The sequence below is a fragment of the Pneumocystis carinii genome, assembly GCF_001477545.1.
Source record: "Pneumocystis carinii B80 chromosome Unknown supercont1.14, whole genome shotgun sequence".
NCBI classification, from domain to species: Eukaryota; Fungi; Ascomycota; class Pneumocystomycetes; order Pneumocystales; family Pneumocystaceae; genus Pneumocystis; species Pneumocystis carinii.
The window spans coordinates 138,190-158,181 of record NW_017264726.1 but is presented as its reverse complement, the minus strand read 5'-3'; the positions used below and the strand labels follow the sequence as shown (position 1 = coordinate 158,181).

Here is a 19,992-nt window from a genome sequence, read left to right as displayed (position 1 = left end):
AGAGGTTAGTAGAGTACAAGTACGAGGGTTAGGGTGGAGTACCAGTTAGGGTTAGGTTATCGTTCTTACTCCTACTCCTACTCCTCCGCTTAATCTTGGCATTTAATATTAGAACAGGGGTTGGTCTTAATGTTAGGGTGGATGTTAATGTTAGGGTAGAGCGTAGGGTTAGGTCAGGGCTAAGTATTAGTATCATGCTTAGGGTCAGGCGTAGGATCAGGGTTGGCTACAGGGCGGGTTAGGGCCGGGGTTAGGACTAGGGTCAAGCCGGGGTTAGATTTGTAGGAGGGGGCAAGGGTTAGGGTTAGGGTGAAAAGTTGAGTAAAAGTTGAGTAAAGGGTTAGGGTTAATCGACAGAGGGCAAGGGTTAGGGTGAGCCACGAAAGCTCCATAGTAGATATACGTCAGTATACGTTAGGGTTAACGGTAGGGTTAGGGTATAGACGGGTCAGGGTTAAATAGTAATAGAATAGAATACAAACATAGATAGGGACAGGCTTAGGGTTAGGGACAGGGCTAGGTTAGTCGTTTTTGTTATTATTAGTACTACTGTGAAGAAAAAGGTCAAGATAGTACTTCTAGTACTTCTAGTACTTCTAGCACTTCTTCTCTATAATTAAAATAATGATTACACTTTACATCACACCAACACACCCGTATCTTCTTTTTTAGAATTATGATTTTGTTTATGAATTCGAATTTTATCCAAAGAATTAAGCGAAAAATGCATATTTGAAAATTGATTGAAATCAGTATATTTCGAAGAATTAGAACGAGAATACAACAATATGTAGGCCTGTTGTTTAAGAACAGTCTGAAGACTCACCGTTGATACCTAAATATAATATTAAAAATAAAGATAAGAAAAAGTTTAAAAAAATAGAATAACCCTATCGTCATTAAAATGTTGCCATGTACCATTGCTAGTCTTGCAAAAAGAATAATAATGACCACAACGAGTATCATTTCCGGAATGAACGATAATACCGATAAGATCGTAAATGATAGGATTTTGCTTTAAAAAATTAGATAGATAAGAATAAGAAATAATGATAAAAACCTTTTTTTGTGACATATATGAAGTCATTTCAAGTGTTTCGCCGTAACGAATAGATCGAGTAATTTTTGACATTTTAAAAGCCTTATTAAAAGAAAACCGTTTAAGATGTAGAGTTAAAATGGGAGGAAGTATATAAATGGTTGATTTTTTTTGAAAATCAACCAAAATCTCACATTTTTCACATTTATATCGATTGGATTGAGTTAATTTTTCTTCACGAACATACATAGCCAATGCTTCTTCGATAGAAGTGCCCATTAAATCCAAAGAAAGATCTAGATACACAGGATATGTATTTGATATATTATTACATTTGAGACATTTGATTTGTTGTCGCAAATAACCGCCAAATATTTTATATATTACAGTTGTTTCCTGACTGGCGAAATCTAAATCCCTAATAAAATTTAAATATTGATTTTAAAAAAAAAAAATAAAATACTTACTTATATGGATAAATACATGAACGTTGCATTTCCCCAAGTAAACATCGAAGAAATTCATGAGCATCTTCTTGTCGATATGGTTGAAATCGTTTAGATATCCATTTTAATGCACCAACAATATGAAGCGGCTTAAAAGCAGGAACAGGACGATTTACATCTGAAGGATAACATTGAGCTACATGTTCCTCAATCTTGCAAAAAACACAAGAATTCATTTGACCTGTTTTATATCAGTTTTTCAATCGACCAAGTGACGCTCAACATTGTGATGAATGATGGCCACTAAGTAAATATTGAACAAATGGAGGAACGTGAGATAATACTTGAAGAACCGAATTAAGATAACACGTATTGCCAACATTAATTAACCCCGGTGCAGACGGTCTAATACTCGTCCAATTATGTGACAACTGATCTGATGAAAATAACACAATAGAAGGACGTGCTATAGGTGATCCACTATCTTTCAATTGTGCTGATTCAAATGAACGCACAGTCTGGCCATCAGTTGCTGTATTATTACTAGATTCTATAATATTAATCGGTGTATACAACGTATCCCAATGTCCAAGAGGATCTATAAAACATGGACCAAAACGTACTGGATTTTCAAGTAATGACTGAAGATCAAAATATGAAGAACTATCTGTTTTAACAATAGTTTCTTCCATATAAAATTATCACTATTTATAAAAACTTTTTAATTTCAATTTTAACCCTTTTATATCACTTTTAAAAGCCGGAAAAAAAGAGACCCCTCAAAAAATATGCAAAATATTCAATTTATTCATCAAAAATGCAGAATTAAAACCTTTTTCCTATCTATTTTTATATTTTTTTATTTTTAATCATTTGCTGCGGTTGACCTTACGATCTGCCTCTCCGTTAATCTTATCAAAAAAAAATAAAAAAATCAAAGTTATAAGATTAACTTAAGATTTCTTTATTTCAAATGAAAAATATAGATAATACTGAACCAATAGATAAAAATATAAAGGAATCCAAAAAGAAGCATAAAAATAAAAAAAAATCCTTAAAAACTCAAAATAGCCCTATTTTATATAATATATCTACACCATGTCATATAACGGCATCTGAAACCATAGAAAAGACATATATTCATGACGTATATTCAGCAATTGCAGGTCATTTTTCAGCAACACGTCAAAAAGTTAGTTTAAATTAAAAAAAAAAAAATAAAAAAAAATAAAACTAATAAAATTAGCCATGGCCAATTGTTGAAAAATATCTATTAAATCAACCAGCAGGTTCACTTGGATTAGATGTAGGTTGTGGAAATGGCAGATATCTTTTTCTCGTACAAAATATCTACTTAATGGGTATCGATAGGTAGGGTATAACCTAAACCTAAACCTAACCCTATTGATTATAGGGTTAAAGATAGAACTAATTGAAGCTTATTGACAGATGTGAAGCCCTTTTACAGATTGCCAATGAAACAGGAGAAGCTCATTTAATATCAGGAGATGCAAGATTATTACCCGTTCGACCTATTTTTGATTTTGCAATATCAATTGCAGTTATTCATCATTTAACAACGGAGACGCATCGAATCGATGCATTACGACAATTATTAAATATACTTCGACCAGGAGGAACAGCATTAATATTTGTATGGGCATTAGAACAACCTAATTCACGCAGAGGATGGAATGAATATTCACCTCAAGATATATTAGTTCCTTGGATAAGTTATACCAAGGTGAAGTCACGTGACAAAGAGTCAAAAGATGAAGTAGTTGAAACAAAAATTCATAAAAGATATTATCATTTATTTCGTAAAGGAGAATTAGAGGAATATATTGAAAAAGCAGGAGGAGAAGTAATTGAAAGTGGATATGAACATGACAATTGGTGGGCTGAAATGAAATTAAGAGTGAATAAAATCGAAACATAAAATTAGGGTTATTTCGTAAAAACCCTAAAAAAAGAAAAATAGAAAGAAATAATATTCCATAAGTTATATGTCTTTAACACACCAAATACCAATATTTTCTATTTAATTTAGTATTATATTTAATTGTTTGAGAATATTTATTTAAAAAATAGATTCAAAAGGTTTTGACTTATAATAAGCCCTTGACTAAAAAGACCTACGACAGTGGAATTTCAGCTGTATTTTTGTCAAACCATAGTTAAGATTAAAAATTTATACACAAAATTGATAAAAAAAGCCATTAGAATTGATGGGAATTTTAATTAATATTGTTTGGCCTGAACATAGTATTGAACGATACATAGAACTATCATGGACAGTAACCCATTTAAAAGAGCGTCTCGAGCTAATTACAGGTATTCCTGTTGCAGCACAACATCTGACATTATCGCCTAATGTAACTGTTGCGGATTCAACAATAACTCTTGATAAACTTAACATACAACCAAATACAAGCCTTTATGTATGTATTTAGACATGATAAAGAGGTACTAAGAGTCAAAAGGTGTCAGATAGTAGAGATCAAGTTGAAATTGATAAATTGAATTCAGAAGATGTTGAACATTTTAAAATAAGTGATGAAGCATATGCAGCTCGACCTGATACATTTTCTAAATGGAAAGAAACACATATTTCTACACCGAGTAAAATCGATCAAGCTTGGCAAAAAATATATGAAAAAGGCATTGAGATAGACCAAAGGTGTTCTGTTGAAGGCGAAAACAAGACACGTAATGGACGAGTTCGATTTATTGGTCAAGTCAAAGGATTGCCTGAAGGCATCTGGATTGGAGTTGAATATGATTCACCAGTTGGAAAAAACGATGGCACATTTCAAGGAATCCGTTACTTTACCGCAAATGAAAATTATGGTTCATTTCTTCCTCCTAACAGGATTCAAATAATTCCATGTTCGCCTACGAATACGGATTTAAATGAAGAGATATAAACTTCAAAAATCCATATATACATAAAAATATGCAGTTAATAACAAAATTTATCAAGCACGCAATTCCTCATTCTCCAATGTATCAGTTGCCTGTGTAAAAAATAATCTGGACACTTTATTCGCAATATTTCGTATAGAATAGTAATTGCCTAAATGTATTAAATCTATAAAAAAGCATGAACATAAAAAATAATACCTCTTGGTACAATGAAATGAGAACCTCGCTTAAGACGAAACGATGTTTGATGTACAGTAGCTTCCACAGCACCTTCAAGAATAACAAATGTCATAACATTGTGTTTTGAAGGCTTTGTTGCTTTTTCACCACCTCTTGGTAAATCCATAACACCAGTTGCGAAAAAAGGTGCCTCATCAAACGTCTTTTGAAACTTGATAATTGCATTTGTAACGTCTCTTGGTGCATATGAAGATGCAGGATATGCAATTCCTAAATTCATTGTTAAATTTTAATATTTATCTGAAAAAAAAAACTCACGTTTAACAATAGGCTTTTTATCATGCCAATTTATCACTTCACATTCAACATCAACTTTTTCTTCCCACTCATCATCACTAGGCATTTCAGATTTAATCAATTTCCTCTTATAATTTGTATTTTTTGTTCGATTTGTTCCTTTATGTTTATTGGGTATACTTATAGGATCAACACGAATGATCTCCTTAATTTTTGGCATTGCAGGGCCAGATTTCCTTCTTTCGCCAAGTTCATATACAATTCTTTCATTTCTCCAATAAGCCAAAGGAGCAACTTTTGTTCGTAGTGACCGTCTTGTACCATTTACATGAGGAGAAAGAACAGATGGAAGTAAATCCTCTGAAAGAACACGTCGAGACTGTTTTTTATCTAGTTTGGTTTTCATCCCCATTTTAGGTGAAGCATCAGGCGACTCAGTTGAAGATCGTGAAGATAATGATCGTTTTTCAGGAAAATGATCCGAAGAAAACTTTTTAGACTTCAATGGCGCCTGTGTAATCTTTCGTTTTTTCCGAGAAACATCATTATCCACTTTCTTTTTTTGTATAGATACATCTTTCTTATATTTTCTATTCAGTTTATTATCCGATTCTTCAGTCGATTTATCTTCTATATCATATTTCAAAGAATTATCCCAATCCTGCGCCTCATCATTAATGAAGTTTTGAGCATCATCTTGTTGATCAGATTCACTATTTTCCAAGTTATCCATAAGACTAAATGTCTTTTGTATCTTTTTCTGCTGCATCAATTGACCTCGTTTGACACTTTTAACAACCAATGGAGCAGGCTTATCCTGCTCTTCAGAATCATCATCAATTGCTGCTCCTGCTGAAAAATCAAGCTTTCGAGCTACCCCATCAGACCAATCTAATCGTGACGGTAATAATACAGGCTCTCGTTTCTGTGTCGAAGGAATTCGAAGAGCTGGTGAATTTAAATTCGTTTTAGTAGGAGATCGACCAATCCATGGCGATTCTCCTTTCAAAACTCGCCGGCCTGCCAACGTTTCTAAAGGATTACGTTCCATCCATGAATTAGACATTTTTCGCGTAACAACTATATCCGATGCATTCTGAGGTAAACCTGAACTCATCAATTCTGCTTTTATAACTAAAAAATATCCATCATACTCTGTGATACATCCATACTTTGCTCTAATGAAATCGTTTCCTCGTTTTTATGGGAAATCTCCCATTCAGGCGCAATTGCTTCATCAACAGACGGTGGTGTACTAGGCGAAAAAAATGCATCCATATCCTCCATACCAAATGAATCCCTCTGCACCGAATCACGAATTCGTAATCCCGTTTTTCTCAACAAATCAATATACCACCAATATCACCAGAGCTAGTATTCCTAGCTCAAAAACCAACATACCTCCCAACAACTCCAATATCCATAAATTTAGCATTAGGACAGCCTGATGATCCTGGAATTCGTGCTGATCCTGACCCCCAGATCATCGCGTTATAAGCTCCTTATTGTTATCAATATTATACCCAATAATTACTCTAAAAATCGCCAATAATAGACAAAAACCCTTTAATAGATCTTATTAAAGACAATAAAACGAATAAAATAGATATTTTATAGCAGATTTAACAGATCTCTTCAAAATTAGCCTTTTGCTTATAACTCAATTATCTCCTCTAAAAATTGTCCTTTTAAAATCTAAAAAAAAGCAGTTATATTAAATATAAACAAAATATTAAGAATTTACTATTTATTATCAAAAAAATATACGAATATAACGAGATTTCAGCACTTCCAAAGTCACTTATTTTTTGTTGTAGTTGATTCTCGACCCAACGCAAACCACGAGGTTGGTCGTTATGGACAACGGTTGCTATAGTAACCAACCTCAAAAATAAGTAAGATGTCTTTGATGAGCCAAATTTAAGGAAAAAGAAGAGAAATCACAGAGAATCATATAGAAAAACATATTCTTCAATGTCAGAAGATTATTTTAGCGAAAAAAGCTCGAAAAAAGACGAATTTTTGACGACAAAAAATGACTTTTATATACCGACAGAAGGAATCATTCATTCAGGGAACAAACTATGTCATTCAGGTGCTTGGATTGCAGGAATAGATGAAGCAGGAAGGGGACCTGTATATTCCTTTTTTTTTTTTTTGAAATTACATGATTTTTATTGCTAATTTTGCATAGGTTTTAGGTACACTATGAATATATATTAATTGAATAAATAAGATATATAATAGGTCCAATGGTGTATAGTATAGCATATTGCAAAAGTCCATATGAAAAAAACCTGAAAAAACATGGTTTTTTTGGTATATAATATTGATTATTTTGAAAAAAACCAATAGAATATTAGATTCCAAAACATTAACACCAGAAAGACGAGAAGAGCTATTTGAAGAACTATATAGAAATGAAGAATTGAGAAATAATGTAGGATGGTCGATACGTATCATTTCAGCGCGAGAAATTTCTCAAGGAATGTTACAATCAAATAAGTCGTATAATTTGAATGCACAAGCCCATGATACAACTATTCAGCTTCTTGATGAAGTTATAAAGCGTGGTTTCAATATCAAAGAAGTAAATAAAAGCCAATAAATAGTTGATACTAATTTCATAAGATCTATGTCGATACAGTAGGCCCATCATCATCATATCAAACTAAGCTTCAACAATTATTCCCACAGATTGATGTGATAGTTAAAGAAAAAGCAGATTCTATTTATCCTATTGTGAGTATTGCAAGTATTTGTGCAAAAGTTACGAGAGACAAAGCGCTTGCTATGTTTGCTGTTAACGGTGAATCCTGGGGTAGTGGATATCCATCAGGTAACAATTAGTTTTAAAAAAAAAGAAAGATTATATATTAGTTTATATAGACCCAAAGACATGTGAATGGCTTAGATGCTCAATCGATCCTATTTTTGGATGGCCTTATGAAATCGTAAGATATTCATGGCAAACAGCTAAAGATCTTCTTGAAAAAGATGCGCAAATGAAAAATAATTCTAAAGTTCATGTCGAATGGTACAATAATAATGAAGCTGATAACACAAAAAAGATCCAATGTTATTTTCAAACTTCTAAAATTACACAAGAAGGATTTGATCTCTCATGGTACGGGGATAACGTAGAACTTAGCGATTTTTAAAACCATTAAATTCCAAAATTATTAATTAAAAAATCTTACGTATCCTTCAACAACACCATTTCCTTTTTTTCACATCCATAACTACTACATTTTTTTGTCTCACTTTTATACCATTCAACTATTACCAAAAATTAGCCAACAAAAAAACATAAAAACATAAAAATTACTCGATCATTTATGTCAAGTTGATTATTTAATATCTTTTCATATATATTTCGTGCTATTTTCATAAAACTCTCATTTACTTGATCTCCTGTTTTTGCACTCACTTCTGAAAATATATAAACACCCTTTTCATTCGCCCATTTTTTCGCCTCCTCATATCCTACCTCACGAGACGTATTTCCCAAGTCTGATTTGTTTCCAATTAATGCAATTGATATATTAGAACTTCCATACATTCTCAAGTCTTCCAACCAAACTGCCGCATGTTCAAATGTTTCTCTCCGTGTAATATCATAAACTAATAATGCTCCTGATGATCCTCTATAGTAATTCCGTGTCATAGCATGAAATGTTTCTTGACCTGCCGTATCCCATAATTGAAGTTTCATTCTAACCCCTTCTACCTCAATCATTCGAGCGCCCCATTCAATACCAATTGTAGCATCATGTCGGTCAAGATACCGGTTATTCATCATACATCTCCTACCCATTTTTATTAGCTCCTAACGTCCCCTTCTATAAATCAATATCCCACATAAGATTGCTCTTTCCTACACCACTATCTGCACAAAAAACACACAAATCAATGCACTGAAGACACTGAAATACTACGAACCACCGATAATAACAAACTAAACCCCAATTAACCATATATTAACCACTATATAGATCTCATCAAACTTTTATTGTATAAACCCAGTCATCCATCCGTTTTAAACGCTTCAAAAACAAGAAATACACTAAATTCTATGAAGAATAAGATTTAAGCATTGAAAAAACATGAAAATACCTACAGAAAAGCGCAAATTTGTTTTTTTTCTGGTGAAGATATAGTGAGATGGTCGTCAGTAGAGATATCGATAGAGGAGGAAATTAAAGAGGAGGAGGAGGAGGAGGAGGAGGAGGAGGAGAAGAAGGAGAAATAAACATAAAAGAATGTATAATATTAAGAGATGATATGTAGAAACATGTAAATAAAATGTATTTTGTATGTATTTTTTTCTGGAAAAAAAAGGAATAAAATTGAAGAGATAAGAATATTTTTTAGAAATAAAGGGATAGAAGTAATAGTAGAGGTTTTTTAGTATGAAAAGATATATTATATGATATTTTTTGGTTATATATTGTATAATTTTTTAAAAAAAAACAAAAATATAGTTTATATGTATTATTTAGCAAGATAAATGATTTAAAAAGGAATAAAAAAGATATTTTTTAAAGAGAAATAGTTTTAGTGTTTAAAATGGACGAGAAGATGTATATATTGTAGTTTTTTTTTTATTAAATTGTATAAATATTCATTCTAAGAATTTAAGATATAACTTTAAAATATTAAGATTGTAAATAAATAATAGAATATCAATGTTTTTTAGCATTTTTTCTTTAATAAAATAATGTTTTCTTTAATAAAATTCAATAATATAATGTAAAAAGTCAAAAAACTAGATATATAGAAAAGATTATATGAATATTTAGTATAAAATGAATAAAAAAAGGAATTCTAATAGAAAGAATTCATAATAATTATGTTAAAAGATTGAGAAAATCCAAAAACTCATATTAAAAAAGTTTAAAGAATTTTATTAATAAAAGAAAGAATATATAATACTAAAGAATTATTGGAAAATGGTTAGAAATTTTTAAATAAGATTAAAATTGATTTCTAAAATAAAAAAGCTAGATACAAAAGAAATAATAATTATAAAAGAGACTATTTATGATTTATATTATTTATTATCATCAACCAATTGATCACTTTTCTCTTGTTCTTTATTTTTGTCATCAATTTTATCTTCTGAAACTTCTACTCCATTAGTTCGATCTTTATTTTGAATTTTGTTATCAATAAGCTATAAATATTCAATTAATTAATAATAAAAATATAAAATATTACATCATGTAATGACATTACACTACGTATAATACTGCTTAAATAAATGCACATTAATTGATCATTTATCTTGACACAGAAAGCTTTGGTTAAATCATTGTTATAATCATATTTTTCACCATTTCCTTGTGTAGACATTTTTATATCTGGAAAAAATGAAGAAAGATTTGGAATTAAATTGAAAATATCTTGCAAAATTTCAAGAATCCTATGATTTATCGGAAGAGTTTTATTAAGAACTTTGCCAAGATATTGTGAAATCTCGTTTAATCGTTGGTTTAATCCACGAAGAGAATGAAGCTGGTTAGTAATCCTTGTTGAAAGAGTCCCTACAGCAGCATTTTTAATATCACGCAGAAGATGTTCAACACAAATTTCTTCAACTTCTTCAGCTTCAATACTTGACAAAACATGTACAAAAGTCTTAGATGTCATTGTACCATCCTAAAAATAAAAAATAAAACAAAAATACAGAAAAACATACATCTCTAATCTCCTCTACTACAAAATATGCATCTGTCGGAATTCCTAGCGTCTGCGGCTTCACATTAATAATTACTAATAAAGGATCGGTAATATATTTTTTGAAAAGTTCATTAATCTCAATATCAGATGATCTTAATTTAGGTCCCGTATGATACCACCCTATCATCTTCTCCCTTACTAGGCTCATTTAAACCAAATATCCCATATATCTCTCATATTATACCATTAATCTTTTTAAACATTTCATTCATAGATTCCATATAATTATGATCCAAAAACCATACCTGAGGATCCTTATCATCTTCTTCAAACGGAACTCATCATTTTTAGCCTTTTTTACCCCTCTTATTAAACAAAAAATTTTTTACCAACAAAACTGTTTGCAACGTTCACAATTTTCCCATTTTTTTGCCCCAAAAGAACACCAACAACTCGTTTAGACGTATTTAATGCTACTCTATTAAATGCATCGACTACTGACAGCAAAACTAGTGGATGAATAATCTATACTTATTAATTAGCTATTTCTCTGCTTATTTAACCGTTTTTTATCGGATTTTCGCACAACTTGAACATTTATCCATGATAAAGCCTCAGACGGAACTTTTGATGGCATAATCTCCCGTTTTTAACGACAAAAATAGCGTCAATTGGGCCTCTTTATTCCCTTAATTTTTTATGTCGTTAAAGCCTCAGAGACGAGTTAATAGAGGCGGTTGCCATGACAACTCGTAACGTCCGAATTTCTTAAGGTGTAAAAAGGTGAATAAGCAGAGCCTTTTAGACGAGTAATTTTAAGCGAAAATGGGGTTAATTCAAAGGGAAATAGACCGTATTTATGATGGATTTACATATTTCCAGGAATATCTTGGATTTAAAAAAAAAACGGAGAAAAAACATGAAGAATTGAGGTTGATTTTTATAGGACCTCCTGGATCAGGTATGTCTAGGAAAAAGAGGGATTTAAGGCATTATTTGTATTATTTTTACTGGATTATATGTATATGAGTGTTTTTTTGTGAAAAAACCGCCAAAAATAGCGTTAAAAAAGACAATATTGATGGAAAAATAGGAAAAGGAACTCAAGCACCCAAAATCAAGAAAGAATTCTGTATATGTCACTTAGTATACAATGAATACTTTATATATTAGTTATTTAAATGAATTAGGCGACAGGGGATATGCTTCGTTCTCATGTAGCTCGAAAAACAAGCTTAGGACAAAAAGCAAAGGCAATTATGGACAAAGGAGAGCTTGTAAATGATGAAATTATGATTAAAATGATTAAGAATGAACTTTCAGAAAATAAAGAATGCAAAAATGGGTATTTTCTTTTTTTTTTTTGATTTTATAATATCATATTTAATAATATTATAAGATTTATACTTGATGGGTTTCCACGTACCATTTTACAAGCAAAAAAATTAGATATAATGTTAGAAGAGAATGGGAAGCAAATTAATCATGTTTTTGAATTTCAAATTCATGATGAATTACTTATTCATAGAGTAACGGGTCGTTTAATTCATTTACCAAGCGGTCGAACTTATCATAAAGATTTTTGGTATATATTTCCATTTCGTCATAAATACTTTTATAATTAATTATATTTTAGTCCACCTAAACAACCTATGAAAGATGATATTACAGGAGAACCTTTAATTCAACGTTCTGATGATAATATTGAAACATTAAAAAGCAGATTAAGTCCTTTTACCCATTTTTAATTCATTTTTAAACTTATTTTTTTATTTAGAGGCTTATCGAGAGCAAACTTCTCCTGTTATTAATTATTATAAATCACGAGGTATTTGGGTAGGACTAGATGCCACGCAAAATCCTAATAAAGTCTGGCAATCCATACAATCCATTTTCACAAATCCATATCAAAAAGAGACTTTTCCTACATCTTAAATTTATCGTTTCTTTTCATCAAAAAAACAAGTTTTTTTGAAAAAAAAAACATATTTTTCTTAGAAAAAAAATCCTTTCATATTCATAAATACACACAAGACATTTTTAACCCTTAATTATCTGCATTACTTGTATCTTTTTTTACCCGCTTTTTTATGTCTAATAACCCTTAATTAACCCTGAAAAACACTCGTACTTTGCGCAGCAAAGAATATCTCATAAAATGCCAAGTCAAACAATCACTTCACCAGCAGTTGAGACAAGTGCAGAGCAGGTCAAGACCGAGACATTGTCAATAGGGAATAAATCTAAAGATAAAATATCGAAGCGTTTAGCAGCAGAAGCAGCGGAAACTAAGGTATCAGCAGAAGATGAAGAAAATGAAAGTTCATATGAGTCAAGTGAATATTCAGATCCGCCTATGAAGAAACATAAAAAAGAAAATAGTAATGAAGATAGTGGAAGTGGTTCAGAAGAAGAAGAAGAAGAAGAAGATAGCGGTTCTGAAGAAATTGTAAGTGATTTTTTATGAAAAAAGAAGAAATTTATAATTACCATAGGAAGATACACAAGAAACCGAAGAGGTGTGTATATTTTGAATATTTTAGGTGAATTAATGTAGTTGAAAGGATTCGGATGAAGACTTTGAAGATGATACAGAGTAGTTGTAATTTTTTGTTATATCATACCTTCTTAGACCTATATTATCTTATTTGTACACCATGCAACAGTAAAATGCATTTCTCTGTATGTTAAAACATTCATAAAACAATGAATGATTAAAAAATGTATTTTTTTGTATTTATTTTCAAACAACCGTTTTCATCATCATCATCATCATTATTCTTGTTTCTACAATAAAAGATTAATGAGCCCTATGCTATTGTTTTTTTTGTTAAATGGTATAAATGCAGAACTCTAAAAATAATATGCAATAATACTTCAAAATTTTATTCGCTTATTGTTTTTCTTTTTCCCAATACAGTGTTTGAGGATCCACCGTTTCTAATTATTAATTCGGATGTAGTTTCTCTTGAAAGTGTTTGACTAGCAGCGCTTGCTTCGGATAAACAATTTGCATGATATATAATACCTTCTATAGAAATTGAATTTTTCCATACCCATTCTTCAACATCTTCATTCCAAACACTTATAAATTTTTCCTTACATATAGGACAAGGTTCATTTGCAGCATTGGGATCGGTGGGTGTAAGGACATATGAATCGTCATGATTAAAATCTTTATGTTTTTTAGGTTTATCTAAATCATTCTCTAAAGGTTCCACAGTTGTTAAAGAAGAATCTTCATGAGTGTATTTTATCCATTCCTTTCCAATATTAATGATTCAAATTATTATTTTTTATATAATTAACTTACCTCTTCATCAAAATACCAACTTCTACTTTGACCTCGAGATGATAATTCTCTTAATCTATTATTAATACGAAAATGCCAATCAAGATGTGCATCTCTTTTTTTTCTACCATCCTGGGTATCTTCAAATCTTTTGGCACATGTATGACATTGTAAACTCATGCACTCATACAATAAGACTACAAGCTCAGGACGATGTCTTAAAAATTTAGTATATAAATAAGCAATAGTCCATAAACATACTTTGTAAGAGAGGATGATTTAAGTTCAATTGTGTTTAAACTGTTATTTAATAATGCAAGTGAAGATAATGTCAAATTGCTAGTGTCCATAGAAAGATAAGGTTTTAGATCATTAGTCGAATTTTTAGAATCATCTTTAAGTAAACCAGCACTTCTTAAAGAAGCTAATAAGGTTTCTGTATCTGTAGATTGTGTATTAGGTGGCACATTAATAGAAGAACCAACATATGAAGTTTGAAGAGGATAGTAATGAACTGCTTGTAATGTATTTTGTTGTTGTTGTAAAGATAAAGCTGATAATTGTTCTTTAATAGCAGACAATTGATCAGCAGGCAATGTTGAAATTTGAAGTATTGATTGTAATTTTATAAGAGCAGAGATTTGCTTTAAGGCTACTTCATCATCTGGATTTAAAAGAACACGTTTTTGTGCAACAGCTAAAAGAGAAGAAATATCAACTAGAAGAGAGTTCACAGTAATATTTGATGTCATAGATAATGAAGTCTGCGATGACTAAATCTAAGTAATAAAAAAAGAAATAACAGAAACTTACATGTTGATTCCCCATATAATCCGGATTACCAGAAATATTTCCAAGATTGATTATTCCAGAGGAATAATCAGCAACATTATTTAATGATACAGAGGGAATCAAGTTAGAATTAGATGCCTGTAATTTACGCTGTTGGTCATGCTGCTGACGTAACTGTCGAATTTTATTTAAAAGACCATCAATTTTACGAGTAATTTCCTGAGAAAATACAGGTGTAAGTGAATTTGTTCCAGGAACCGGTTGCTTCCACGTTTGCAACAATTCCTCCATTTTCATACGTAAATGAGGCTCCATAAGAGTATACGTATTAATAAATATCTTAGAAAGATTTTGACTAAAATAAATAGTATATGGACTTCCAACATTTTTACATATAGAATCCAATAAATAAAGTGCAGGTAATTTATGTGAAGGCGGTGCCTACATTCATATTAATAACATTATATATTTTTTTTAAAAAAAAAACAAAAAAACATACCCGATTTATATGTTCTTCAACTGCTTTTACAATATATTGTGCCGCATATAAGGTTTCTTGTGCAATTATTGTAAGATCTCGAATAAGAGGTCTGGAATTGATAGTCAGATCTTGTAACGAATCAAGATAATCCTGTTTAATCTCTTCAAGCTCCTCTTGAGGTAAAGGCATTCCAATTAAAACAAAAATAATCAACTCCAACAAATATTCAAATATATTTTATAATAATAAAATATCTTATCCAACACTTTATCGATTACAATAGTTCTTCCAATTTATACCTATAAATAATAATAAAGAATTACCCCTTAAAAAACTTCTTTTCTGTATATATTTCTCTCTTAAATATTAAAAAAAGCCTCTAAATATCGCAAAATTTCTTATAATGATAAATCCGTCTAAACTCTTGGAATCCCAGAAAATAAACAGATATTTATATAAATACAGAAATAAACAACAATATAAATTCAATTTTATCAATTTATTCTCAATATTTCTCCTTTTTTTATGAATTCCTGAAACAACTTGGACTTATATTTTTATTCAAATCTTCACTCTAAAGACCTCTGTTCCTATGTTTTATAGCGTATAGACCATTATTTTACTTAATATATGGTATTTCACCTTATTTTAACTGCTATAATCATGCTTATTTGTCTCTTAAAGGGTGATGTTCTGAGTATTTTTTTATGATCGTCTCACCGTTCAAAATTATAGAGGTCGATAACCATAGCAACCGCAGTTACCAAGACAACAGTTGTCATAACAACTATCGTTTAATTAATTGCTATAACAACGAGGTTATGTAGAAGAGGACGACAAAAAATATTGATTTATAGTTTGAAGTGAAAAAAAGGGGGAAAAATAGCAGAATAACGCGTTTTTATGCATCTAAATCGTTTCTAGAGCATTTATTTACATATAGAAGGACTTTTTTATGTATTTTGAGGGAAATTTATAGAATATTTAGGGACGATATTGGTATTTAGGTAGTCAATATATAGTCGATATTGTGCAGGAATATTTGTGTTTTTTATAGATTATTAATAGAGGATTTACGGTTAATAAGAGGGATTCTATTGTTTTATTAAGAATATTGTAACATTTTTGGTGGATACAATAAGCAATTTGAAAGACGAGATAGATATAGACGATTTTTAAAGAATTAATATATTTTCTTATAATTTTTAAAAATTAAGGACAAATACAGAGGAATTATATACTATATTATTCAAAGGAAGGAAATTGCTGTATTTTTTTGAGAAAAAATTGAAATAATAATTTTAATACTTGTGAGGGGGTTTAGAGATGTTTATTGCAAGACATTGGAATAAATACATACGAAATGATATATCATCGTTTATTTTTTCACGTACATTTTTTATGAACCGAATTATTAGGGAAGAAGTAGAAATTGAAATAGATGGAAAACCTATTATGATTGAACAAGGATCGGCATTAGTTAGTGCATAAATATAGCGAAATAAGCAGTAAAAACTAATGATGAATAGATACAGGCATGTGAAAAAGCAGGAATACAAATTCCTCGATTTTGTTATCATGAACGTTTACAAGTAGCTGGAAATTGTCGAATGTGTCTTGTTGAAGTAGAAAAAACGCCTAAACCAGTTGCTAGTTGTGCAATTCCGGTACTTCCAGGGATGAAAGTAAAGACTAATTCGCAGATGGTTCATAAGGCACGGGAAGGAGTGATGGAATTTTTACTTGCAAATCATCCTTTAGATTGCCGTAAAATAACAAAAAAAAAATCAAATTATAATGCTAATGATATAAGCTATTTGTGATCAGGGCGGAGAATGTGATCTTCAAGATCAATCTATGCGTTATGGAACAGATCGAGGGCGATTTTATGAATACACAGGAAAACGAGCAGTTGAAGATAAAGATCTTGGTCCTCTTATAAAAACAGCAATGACGAGGTTTTAATTCAAACATAACTATAAATACTAATTGTATATAGATGTATTCATTGTACTCGATGTGTTCGTTTTGTTAATGAACTGGCTGGTGCCGCAGAATTAGGTACTACTGGGAGAGGAAGTGATATGCAAGTATGTATTAGTTTTTTTTTTTTGTTTAAATAATACTTATTGATTTTTATAGATAGGAACATATCTGAAAAATCATCTCAATTCAGAATTGTCAGGAAATATTATTGATTTATGTCCTGTAGGAGCACTTACATCAAAGCCATATGCTTTTCGTGCACGTCCATGGGAATTAAAACGAACAGACTCAATTGACATACATGATGCAGTTGGCTCTTCTATTTCTATAAATAGTCGTGGATTAGAAATTATGAGAATTTTACCGAGACTTAATGATGATGTTAATGAAGAATGGATCAATGATAAAACACGATTCGCAAATGATGGATTAAAAGTTCAGCGTTTACAAGTTCCTCTTATTCGTAGAAATGATAAATTTGTTCCAGCAACATGGGATCAAGCATTATCCGAAATTTCATCAGCCTATAAACGTATTTCTCCTATAGGAGATGAATTTAAAGCTATTTCAGGACATCTGGTCGACGCAGAATCACTTATATGTTTAAAAGATTTGGCAAATCGTTTAGGATCAGAAAATCTTGCGCTTGATCAACCTGAAGGAGATAAACCCCTTCCTCATGGAGTTGATATTAGAACTAACTATTTATTTAACTCAACGATACGAGGAATTGAACAGGCAGGCTTTATTTTACTTGTTGGAACAAATCCTCGTCACGAAGCAGCAGTTCTTAACTCTAGAATTAGGAAGTCTTGGCTTCGTTCTAATAATATTGAGATTGCTATGGTTGGAGAAAATTCATCAACTACTTATGACTATATATATATTGGACATAATGCAATCGCATTAAAGAAAGCATTAGATGGTGGCATTGGGAAAAAATTAAGAGAAGCCGAAAGACCTATGATTATTATTGGAAGCGCAGTTGCAGAACAGCCCGACGCTCGTTTTATCTATGAAACCATTGGGAAATTTGTTGTTAAAAATAAAGATAAGTTTCTGACACCCGAATGGAATGGATATAATGTTTTGCAAAGGGTATGGAAGAAACCATATTTTACATTAATTTAACATTATCAAGGCTGCATCCAGAAATGCTGCATATGATATAGGATTTGTAACATTTTCACCTGAAACAGCAAAAGTTAAGCCAAAATTCATATACCTTCTTGGTGCAGATGAGCTTTCTGCCAAAGATATTCCGAAAGATTCATTCGTTGTATATCAAGGACATCATGGAGATCTTGGTGCACAATATGCAGATGTAATTCTACCTAGTTTTGCATATACAGAACAATCAGGAACCTATGTTAATGTCGAAGGAAGGGCTCAGATGACACGACCTGCAATAAATTCTCTAGGAGTTGCTCGAGAAAATTGGAAAATAATCAGAGCATTGTCCGAATACCTTAATGTAACACTTCCATACGATGGTATGTTTATTAACACATATTAATTGTTGCACTTACAATTAAGATATCCATGGTGTACGTAATCGATTAAATCAAATTGCACCTTCTTTAACTCGATATAATGTTATTGAATTTTGTTCTATGCCAGATCTCGGTATGAAAGTACAAATTCATGATCATAACAAAGGATCAGAAGCATCAGGCCATACGCTTGTTAATCCAATTACAGATTTTTATCTAACAGATGTTATTTCACGAAAGTAACTTTTTTAATTCAATTTTTCTCAAATTTAATCATTTTTAGTTCAAAAACAATGGCAAAATGTTCTCTCCATTTTTCAAAAAAAGTATCAGAAGAAAAATCTATTCAAAAAACCTTATAGTATATATTTTTTTCATATATTTCTATATCTAATCTTATTCATAGATAGCTCTTTCTCTACTGCACATATTTTAATACAAAAAAAACAACATCCATCTACACGTTCTTATACGTAAATACATCTAATTGTTTATTAGTATTTATATATATTTTATACTTTATTTACTAATATAGTATAGACATTTTTCATCGAAATAACAATATGAAATTTCAAGTTTTGTATATTTTTTTAATTCTTGCAAAACTTGTCCTTTCAATAGAGTTGAAAGGATCTATTATTCCTAATGCATATCTATCATCACCAAAACACCTGCCTTCTTCTACTGTTATTTTATTGTCATCAGCAAATATCTTAAAAAGAACACATTTAACATCTAGAGGGGACTTTTCTATTAAAAATGTCACAGAAGGCTCTTATTTATTAGAAGTCGTATGCTCTACACATCTATTTGATCCATTAAGAGTGGATATTTCTTTGATTAAAAAAACTCAAACAAATGAAATAGATTTATCTGCTGAAAAAGATTCAGAAACCTCATATTTAGAACTAATTAAAGTATATAAAGTATACAGGGGTAATAAATGGGATGATTTTGGTCCTAAAATGCCATATCCAATTCAGTTTAGTCCTGTAGGAGTTCAATCTTATGATGTCGTAAGTTATACCATTATTTAAAATAAAACTTAAAAAGCACAGAAAAAGGGTTCTTCAAAGATTCTATTACTTAAAAATCCCATAATTCAATTATCTATTATAGCAATAATTATTTTATTTGTTTTCCCAAAACTAATGGCTACAGTGGGTATTTTTGTTTATAACAAATAAAAATATATATTAATTGGTAATATAGACACAGAACAATTAATGGAATATCAACGGGTGCAGGCACAAAGAAAAGAAAGAGGCCACTCAAATGAAGCTCAATCTTTTGATATGGCGTCATGGCTTTCTAATAAAACACTTAAAAATTCAGAGTTACAGAAAAACAAAAAGAATTAAATATTAAAAGGATTTATT

General features: G+C 30.7%; 12 protein-coding genes across 12 annotated transcripts; 7 read left to right on the top strand and 5 right to left on the bottom strand.

Moving 5' to 3' along the window:
• Positions 1-594: 594 nt before the first annotated feature.
• Positions 595-2,230, bottom strand: T552_03046 (hypothetical protein). Its single transcript, XM_018371564.1, has 5 exons — positions 1,769-2,230; positions 1,507-1,726; positions 1,061-1,457; positions 890-1,015; positions 595-835 (listed from the first exon to the last, which is right to left on the bottom strand). The coding sequence occupies exons 1-5, from the start codon at positions 2,175-2,177 to the stop codon at positions 641-643; spliced, it is 1,347 nt and encodes a 448-aa protein (XP_018224698.1). The 5' UTR covers positions 2,178-2,230; the 3' UTR covers positions 595-640.
• Positions 2,231-2,458: 228 nt separating this feature from the next.
• T552_03045 (hypothetical protein) lies at positions 2,459-3,424 on the top strand (the record flags this gene model as incomplete). Its single annotated transcript, XM_018371563.1, has 3 exons — positions 2,459-2,677; positions 2,732-2,856; positions 2,935-3,424. 3 exons carry the CDS (start codon positions 2,459-2,461, stop codon positions 3,422-3,424), a joined length of 834 nt encoding a protein of 277 aa, XP_018224697.1.
• Positions 3,425-3,667: 243 nt separating this feature from the next.
• On the top strand, positions 3,668-4,458 carry T552_03044 (hypothetical protein). The gene is made up of 2 exons (XM_018371562.1): positions 3,668-3,926; positions 3,969-4,458. The coding sequence occupies exons 1-2, from the start codon at positions 3,714-3,716 to the stop codon at positions 4,410-4,412; spliced, it is 657 nt and encodes a 218-aa protein (XP_018224696.1). The 5' UTR covers positions 3,668-3,713; the 3' UTR covers positions 4,413-4,458.
• On the bottom strand, positions 4,421-6,420 carry T552_03043 (hypothetical protein). The gene is made up of 5 exons (XM_018371561.1): positions 6,289-6,420; positions 6,042-6,223; positions 4,909-5,994; positions 4,609-4,860; positions 4,421-4,561 (listed from the first exon to the last, which is right to left on the bottom strand). Exons 1-5 carry the CDS (start codon positions 6,372-6,374, stop codon positions 4,464-4,466), a joined length of 1,704 nt encoding a protein of 567 aa, XP_018224695.1. The 5' UTR covers positions 6,375-6,420; the 3' UTR covers positions 4,421-4,463.
• Positions 6,421-6,815: 395 nt separating this feature from the next.
• Positions 6,816-8,091, top strand: T552_03042 (ribonuclease HII). Its single transcript, XM_018371560.1, has 6 exons — positions 6,816-7,023; positions 7,082-7,088; positions 7,135-7,206; positions 7,251-7,477; positions 7,519-7,726; positions 7,777-8,091. The coding sequence occupies exons 1-6, from the start codon at positions 6,862-6,864 to the stop codon at positions 8,046-8,048; spliced, it is 948 nt and encodes a 315-aa protein (XP_018224694.1). The 5' UTR covers positions 6,816-6,861; the 3' UTR covers positions 8,049-8,091.
• T552_03041 (hypothetical protein) lies at positions 8,050-8,802 on the bottom strand. The gene is made up of 3 exons (XM_018371559.1): positions 8,749-8,802; positions 8,216-8,696; positions 8,050-8,166 (listed from the first exon to the last, which is right to left on the bottom strand). Coding segments are annotated over exons 1-3 (555 nt in total). The 5' UTR covers positions 8,751-8,802; the 3' UTR covers positions 8,050-8,094.
• Positions 8,803-9,894: 1,092 nt separating this feature from the next.
• Positions 9,895-11,256, bottom strand: T552_03040 (hypothetical protein). The gene is made up of 6 exons (XM_018371558.1): positions 11,156-11,256; positions 10,959-11,094; positions 10,814-10,906; positions 10,589-10,767; positions 10,108-10,548; positions 9,895-10,063 (listed from the first exon to the last, which is right to left on the bottom strand). Exons 1-6 carry the CDS (start codon positions 11,204-11,206, stop codon positions 9,941-9,943), a joined length of 1,023 nt encoding a protein of 340 aa, XP_018224692.1. The 5' UTR covers positions 11,207-11,256; the 3' UTR covers positions 9,895-9,940.
• A 92-nt stretch (positions 11,257-11,348) lies between these two features.
• T552_03039 (hypothetical protein) lies at positions 11,349-12,543 on the top strand. The gene is made up of 6 exons (XM_018371557.1): positions 11,349-11,530; positions 11,663-11,715; positions 11,760-11,914; positions 11,969-12,154; positions 12,206-12,297; positions 12,347-12,543. The coding sequence occupies exons 1-6, from the start codon at positions 11,395-11,397 to the stop codon at positions 12,502-12,504; spliced, it is 780 nt and encodes a 259-aa protein (XP_018224691.1). The 5' UTR covers positions 11,349-11,394; the 3' UTR covers positions 12,505-12,543.
• A 141-nt stretch (positions 12,544-12,684) lies between these two features.
• T552_03038 (hypothetical protein) lies at positions 12,685-13,215 on the top strand. Its single transcript, XM_018371556.1, has 3 exons — positions 12,685-13,018; positions 13,065-13,088; positions 13,134-13,215. Exons 1-3 carry the CDS (start codon positions 12,728-12,730, stop codon positions 13,167-13,169), a joined length of 351 nt encoding a protein of 116 aa, XP_018224690.1. The 5' UTR covers positions 12,685-12,727; the 3' UTR covers positions 13,170-13,215.
• A 196-nt stretch (positions 13,216-13,411) lies between these two features.
• T552_03037 (hypothetical protein) lies at positions 13,412-15,369 on the bottom strand. Its single transcript, XM_018371555.1, has 5 exons — positions 15,153-15,369; positions 14,675-15,094; positions 14,123-14,634; positions 13,883-14,078; positions 13,412-13,832 (listed from the first exon to the last, which is right to left on the bottom strand). Exons 1-5 carry the CDS (start codon positions 15,321-15,323, stop codon positions 13,455-13,457), a joined length of 1,677 nt encoding a protein of 558 aa, XP_018224689.1. The 5' UTR covers positions 15,324-15,369; the 3' UTR covers positions 13,412-13,454.
• Positions 15,370-16,460: 1,091 nt separating this feature from the next.
• T552_04197 (NADH dehydrogenase (quinone), G subunit) lies at positions 16,461-19,096 on the top strand (the record flags this gene model as incomplete). The annotated part of the gene is made up of 9 exons (XM_018372248.1): positions 16,461-16,613; positions 16,664-16,901; positions 16,948-17,092; positions 17,134-17,224; positions 17,277-18,218; positions 18,262-18,613; positions 18,657-18,852; positions 18,897-18,974; positions 19,024-19,096. The coding sequence occupies 9 exons, from the start codon at positions 16,461-16,463 to the stop codon at positions 19,088-19,090; spliced, it is 2,262 nt and encodes a 753-aa protein (XP_018224688.1). The 3' UTR covers positions 19,091-19,096.
• Positions 19,097-19,148: 52 nt separating this feature from the next.
• Positions 19,149-19,974, top strand: T552_04196 (hypothetical protein; the record flags this gene model as incomplete). The annotated part of the gene is made up of 3 exons (XM_018372247.1): positions 19,149-19,629; positions 19,672-19,777; positions 19,826-19,974. The coding sequence occupies exons 1-3, from the start codon at positions 19,177-19,179 to the stop codon at positions 19,972-19,974; spliced, it is 708 nt and encodes a 235-aa protein (XP_018224687.1). The 5' UTR covers positions 19,149-19,176.
• Positions 19,975-19,992: the final 18 nt, after the last annotated feature.

What these genes read in the sequence shown, in the direction of transcription:
- T552_03046 (XM_018371564.1), bottom strand. Translation starts at nt 2,177, where the DNA reads ATGGAAGAAACTATTGTTAAAACAGATAGTTCTTCATATTTTGATCTT. An exon ending in TCATGTATTTATCCATATAA is followed by an intron (nt 1,458 to 1,506) that starts GTAAGTATTTTA and finishes AAATTTTATTAG; the next exon opens with GGATTTAGATTTCGCCAGTC. An exon ending in CATATATGTCACAAAAAAAG is followed by an intron (nt 1,016 to 1,060) that starts GTTTTTATCATT and finishes AATTTTTTAAAG; the next exon opens with CAAAATCCTATCATTTACGA.
- T552_03044 (XM_018371562.1), top strand. Translation starts at nt 3,714, where the DNA reads ATGGGAATTTTAATTAATATTGTTTGGCCTGAACATAGTATTGAACGA. An exon ending in AACCAAATACAAGCCTTTAT is followed by an intron (nt 3,927 to 3,968) that starts GTATGTATTTAG and finishes AAGAGTCAAAAG; the next exon opens with GTGTCAGATAGTAGAGATCA.
- T552_03043 (XM_018371561.1), bottom strand. Translation starts at nt 6,374, where the DNA reads ATGATCTGGGGGTCAGGATCAGCACGAATTCCAGGATCATCAGGCTGT. An exon ending in AAGTATGGATGTATCACAGA is followed by an intron (nt 5,995 to 6,041) that starts GTATGATGGATA and finishes TGATGAGTTCAG; the next exon opens with GTTTACCTCAGAATGCATCG. An exon ending in TCATTTCATTGTACCAAGAG is followed by an intron (nt 4,562 to 4,608) that starts GTATTATTTTTT and finishes TAATACATTTAG; the next exon opens with GCAATTACTATTCTATACGA.
- T552_03042 (XM_018371560.1), top strand. Translation starts at nt 6,862, where the DNA reads ATGTCAGAAGATTATTTTAGCGAAAAAAGCTCGAAAAAAGACGAATTT. An exon ending in GAAAAAACATGGTTTTTTTG is followed by an intron (nt 7,207 to 7,250) that starts GTATATAATATT and finishes ATAGAATATTAG; the next exon opens with ATTCCAAAACATTAACACCA. An exon ending in GGGTAGTGGATATCCATCAG is followed by an intron (nt 7,727 to 7,776) that starts GTAACAATTAGT and finishes TAGTTTATATAG; the next exon opens with ACCCAAAGACATGTGAATGG.
- T552_03041 (XM_018371559.1), bottom strand. An exon ending in AACTTGACATAAATGATCGA is followed by an intron (nt 8,167 to 8,215) that starts GTAATTTTTATG and finishes TTTTGGTAATAG; the next exon opens with TTGAATGGTATAAAAGTGAG.
- T552_03040 (XM_018371558.1), bottom strand. Translation starts at nt 11,206, where the DNA reads ATGCCATCAAAAGTTCCGTCTGAGGCTTTATCATGGATAAATGTTCAA. An exon ending in TAGTAGAGGAGATTAGAGAT is followed by an intron (nt 10,549 to 10,588) that starts GTATGTTTTTCT and finishes TTTTATTTTTAG; the next exon opens with GATGGTACAATGACATCTAA. An exon ending in GTGTAATGTCATTACATGAT is followed by an intron (nt 10,064 to 10,107) that starts GTAATATTTTAT and finishes GAATATTTATAG; the next exon opens with CTTATTGATAACAAAATTCA.
- T552_03039 (XM_018371557.1), top strand. Translation starts at nt 11,395, where the DNA reads ATGGGGTTAATTCAAAGGGAAATAGACCGTATTTATGATGGATTTACA. An exon ending in TATAGGACCTCCTGGATCAG is followed by an intron (nt 11,531 to 11,662) that starts GTATGTCTAGGA and finishes ATGGAAAAATAG; the next exon opens with GAAAAGGAACTCAAGCACCC. An exon ending in AATTCTGTATATGTCACTTA is followed by an intron (nt 11,716 to 11,759) that starts GTATACAATGAA and finishes TAAATGAATTAG; the next exon opens with GCGACAGGGGATATGCTTCG.
- T552_03038 (XM_018371556.1), top strand. Translation starts at nt 12,728, where the DNA reads ATGCCAAGTCAAACAATCACTTCACCAGCAGTTGAGACAAGTGCAGAG. An exon ending in ATAGCGGTTCTGAAGAAATT is followed by an intron (nt 13,019 to 13,064) that starts GTAAGTGATTTT and finishes TAATTACCATAG; the next exon opens with GAAGATACACAAGAAACCGA. An exon ending in ATACACAAGAAACCGAAGAG is followed by an intron (nt 13,089 to 13,133) that starts GTGTGTATATTT and finishes TGTAGTTGAAAG; the next exon opens with GATTCGGATGAAGACTTTGA.
- T552_03037 (XM_018371555.1), bottom strand. Translation starts at nt 15,323, where the DNA reads ATGCCTTTACCTCAAGAGGAGCTTGAAGAGATTAAACAGGATTATCTT. An exon ending in AAATCATCCTCTCTTACAAA is followed by an intron (nt 14,079 to 14,122) that starts GTATGTTTATGG and finishes TAAATTTTTAAG; the next exon opens with ACATCGTCCTGAGCTTGTAG. An exon ending in GTTGGTATTTTGATGAAGAG is followed by an intron (nt 13,833 to 13,882) that starts GTAAGTTAATTA and finishes AATATTGGAAAG; the next exon opens with GAATGGATAAAATACACTCA.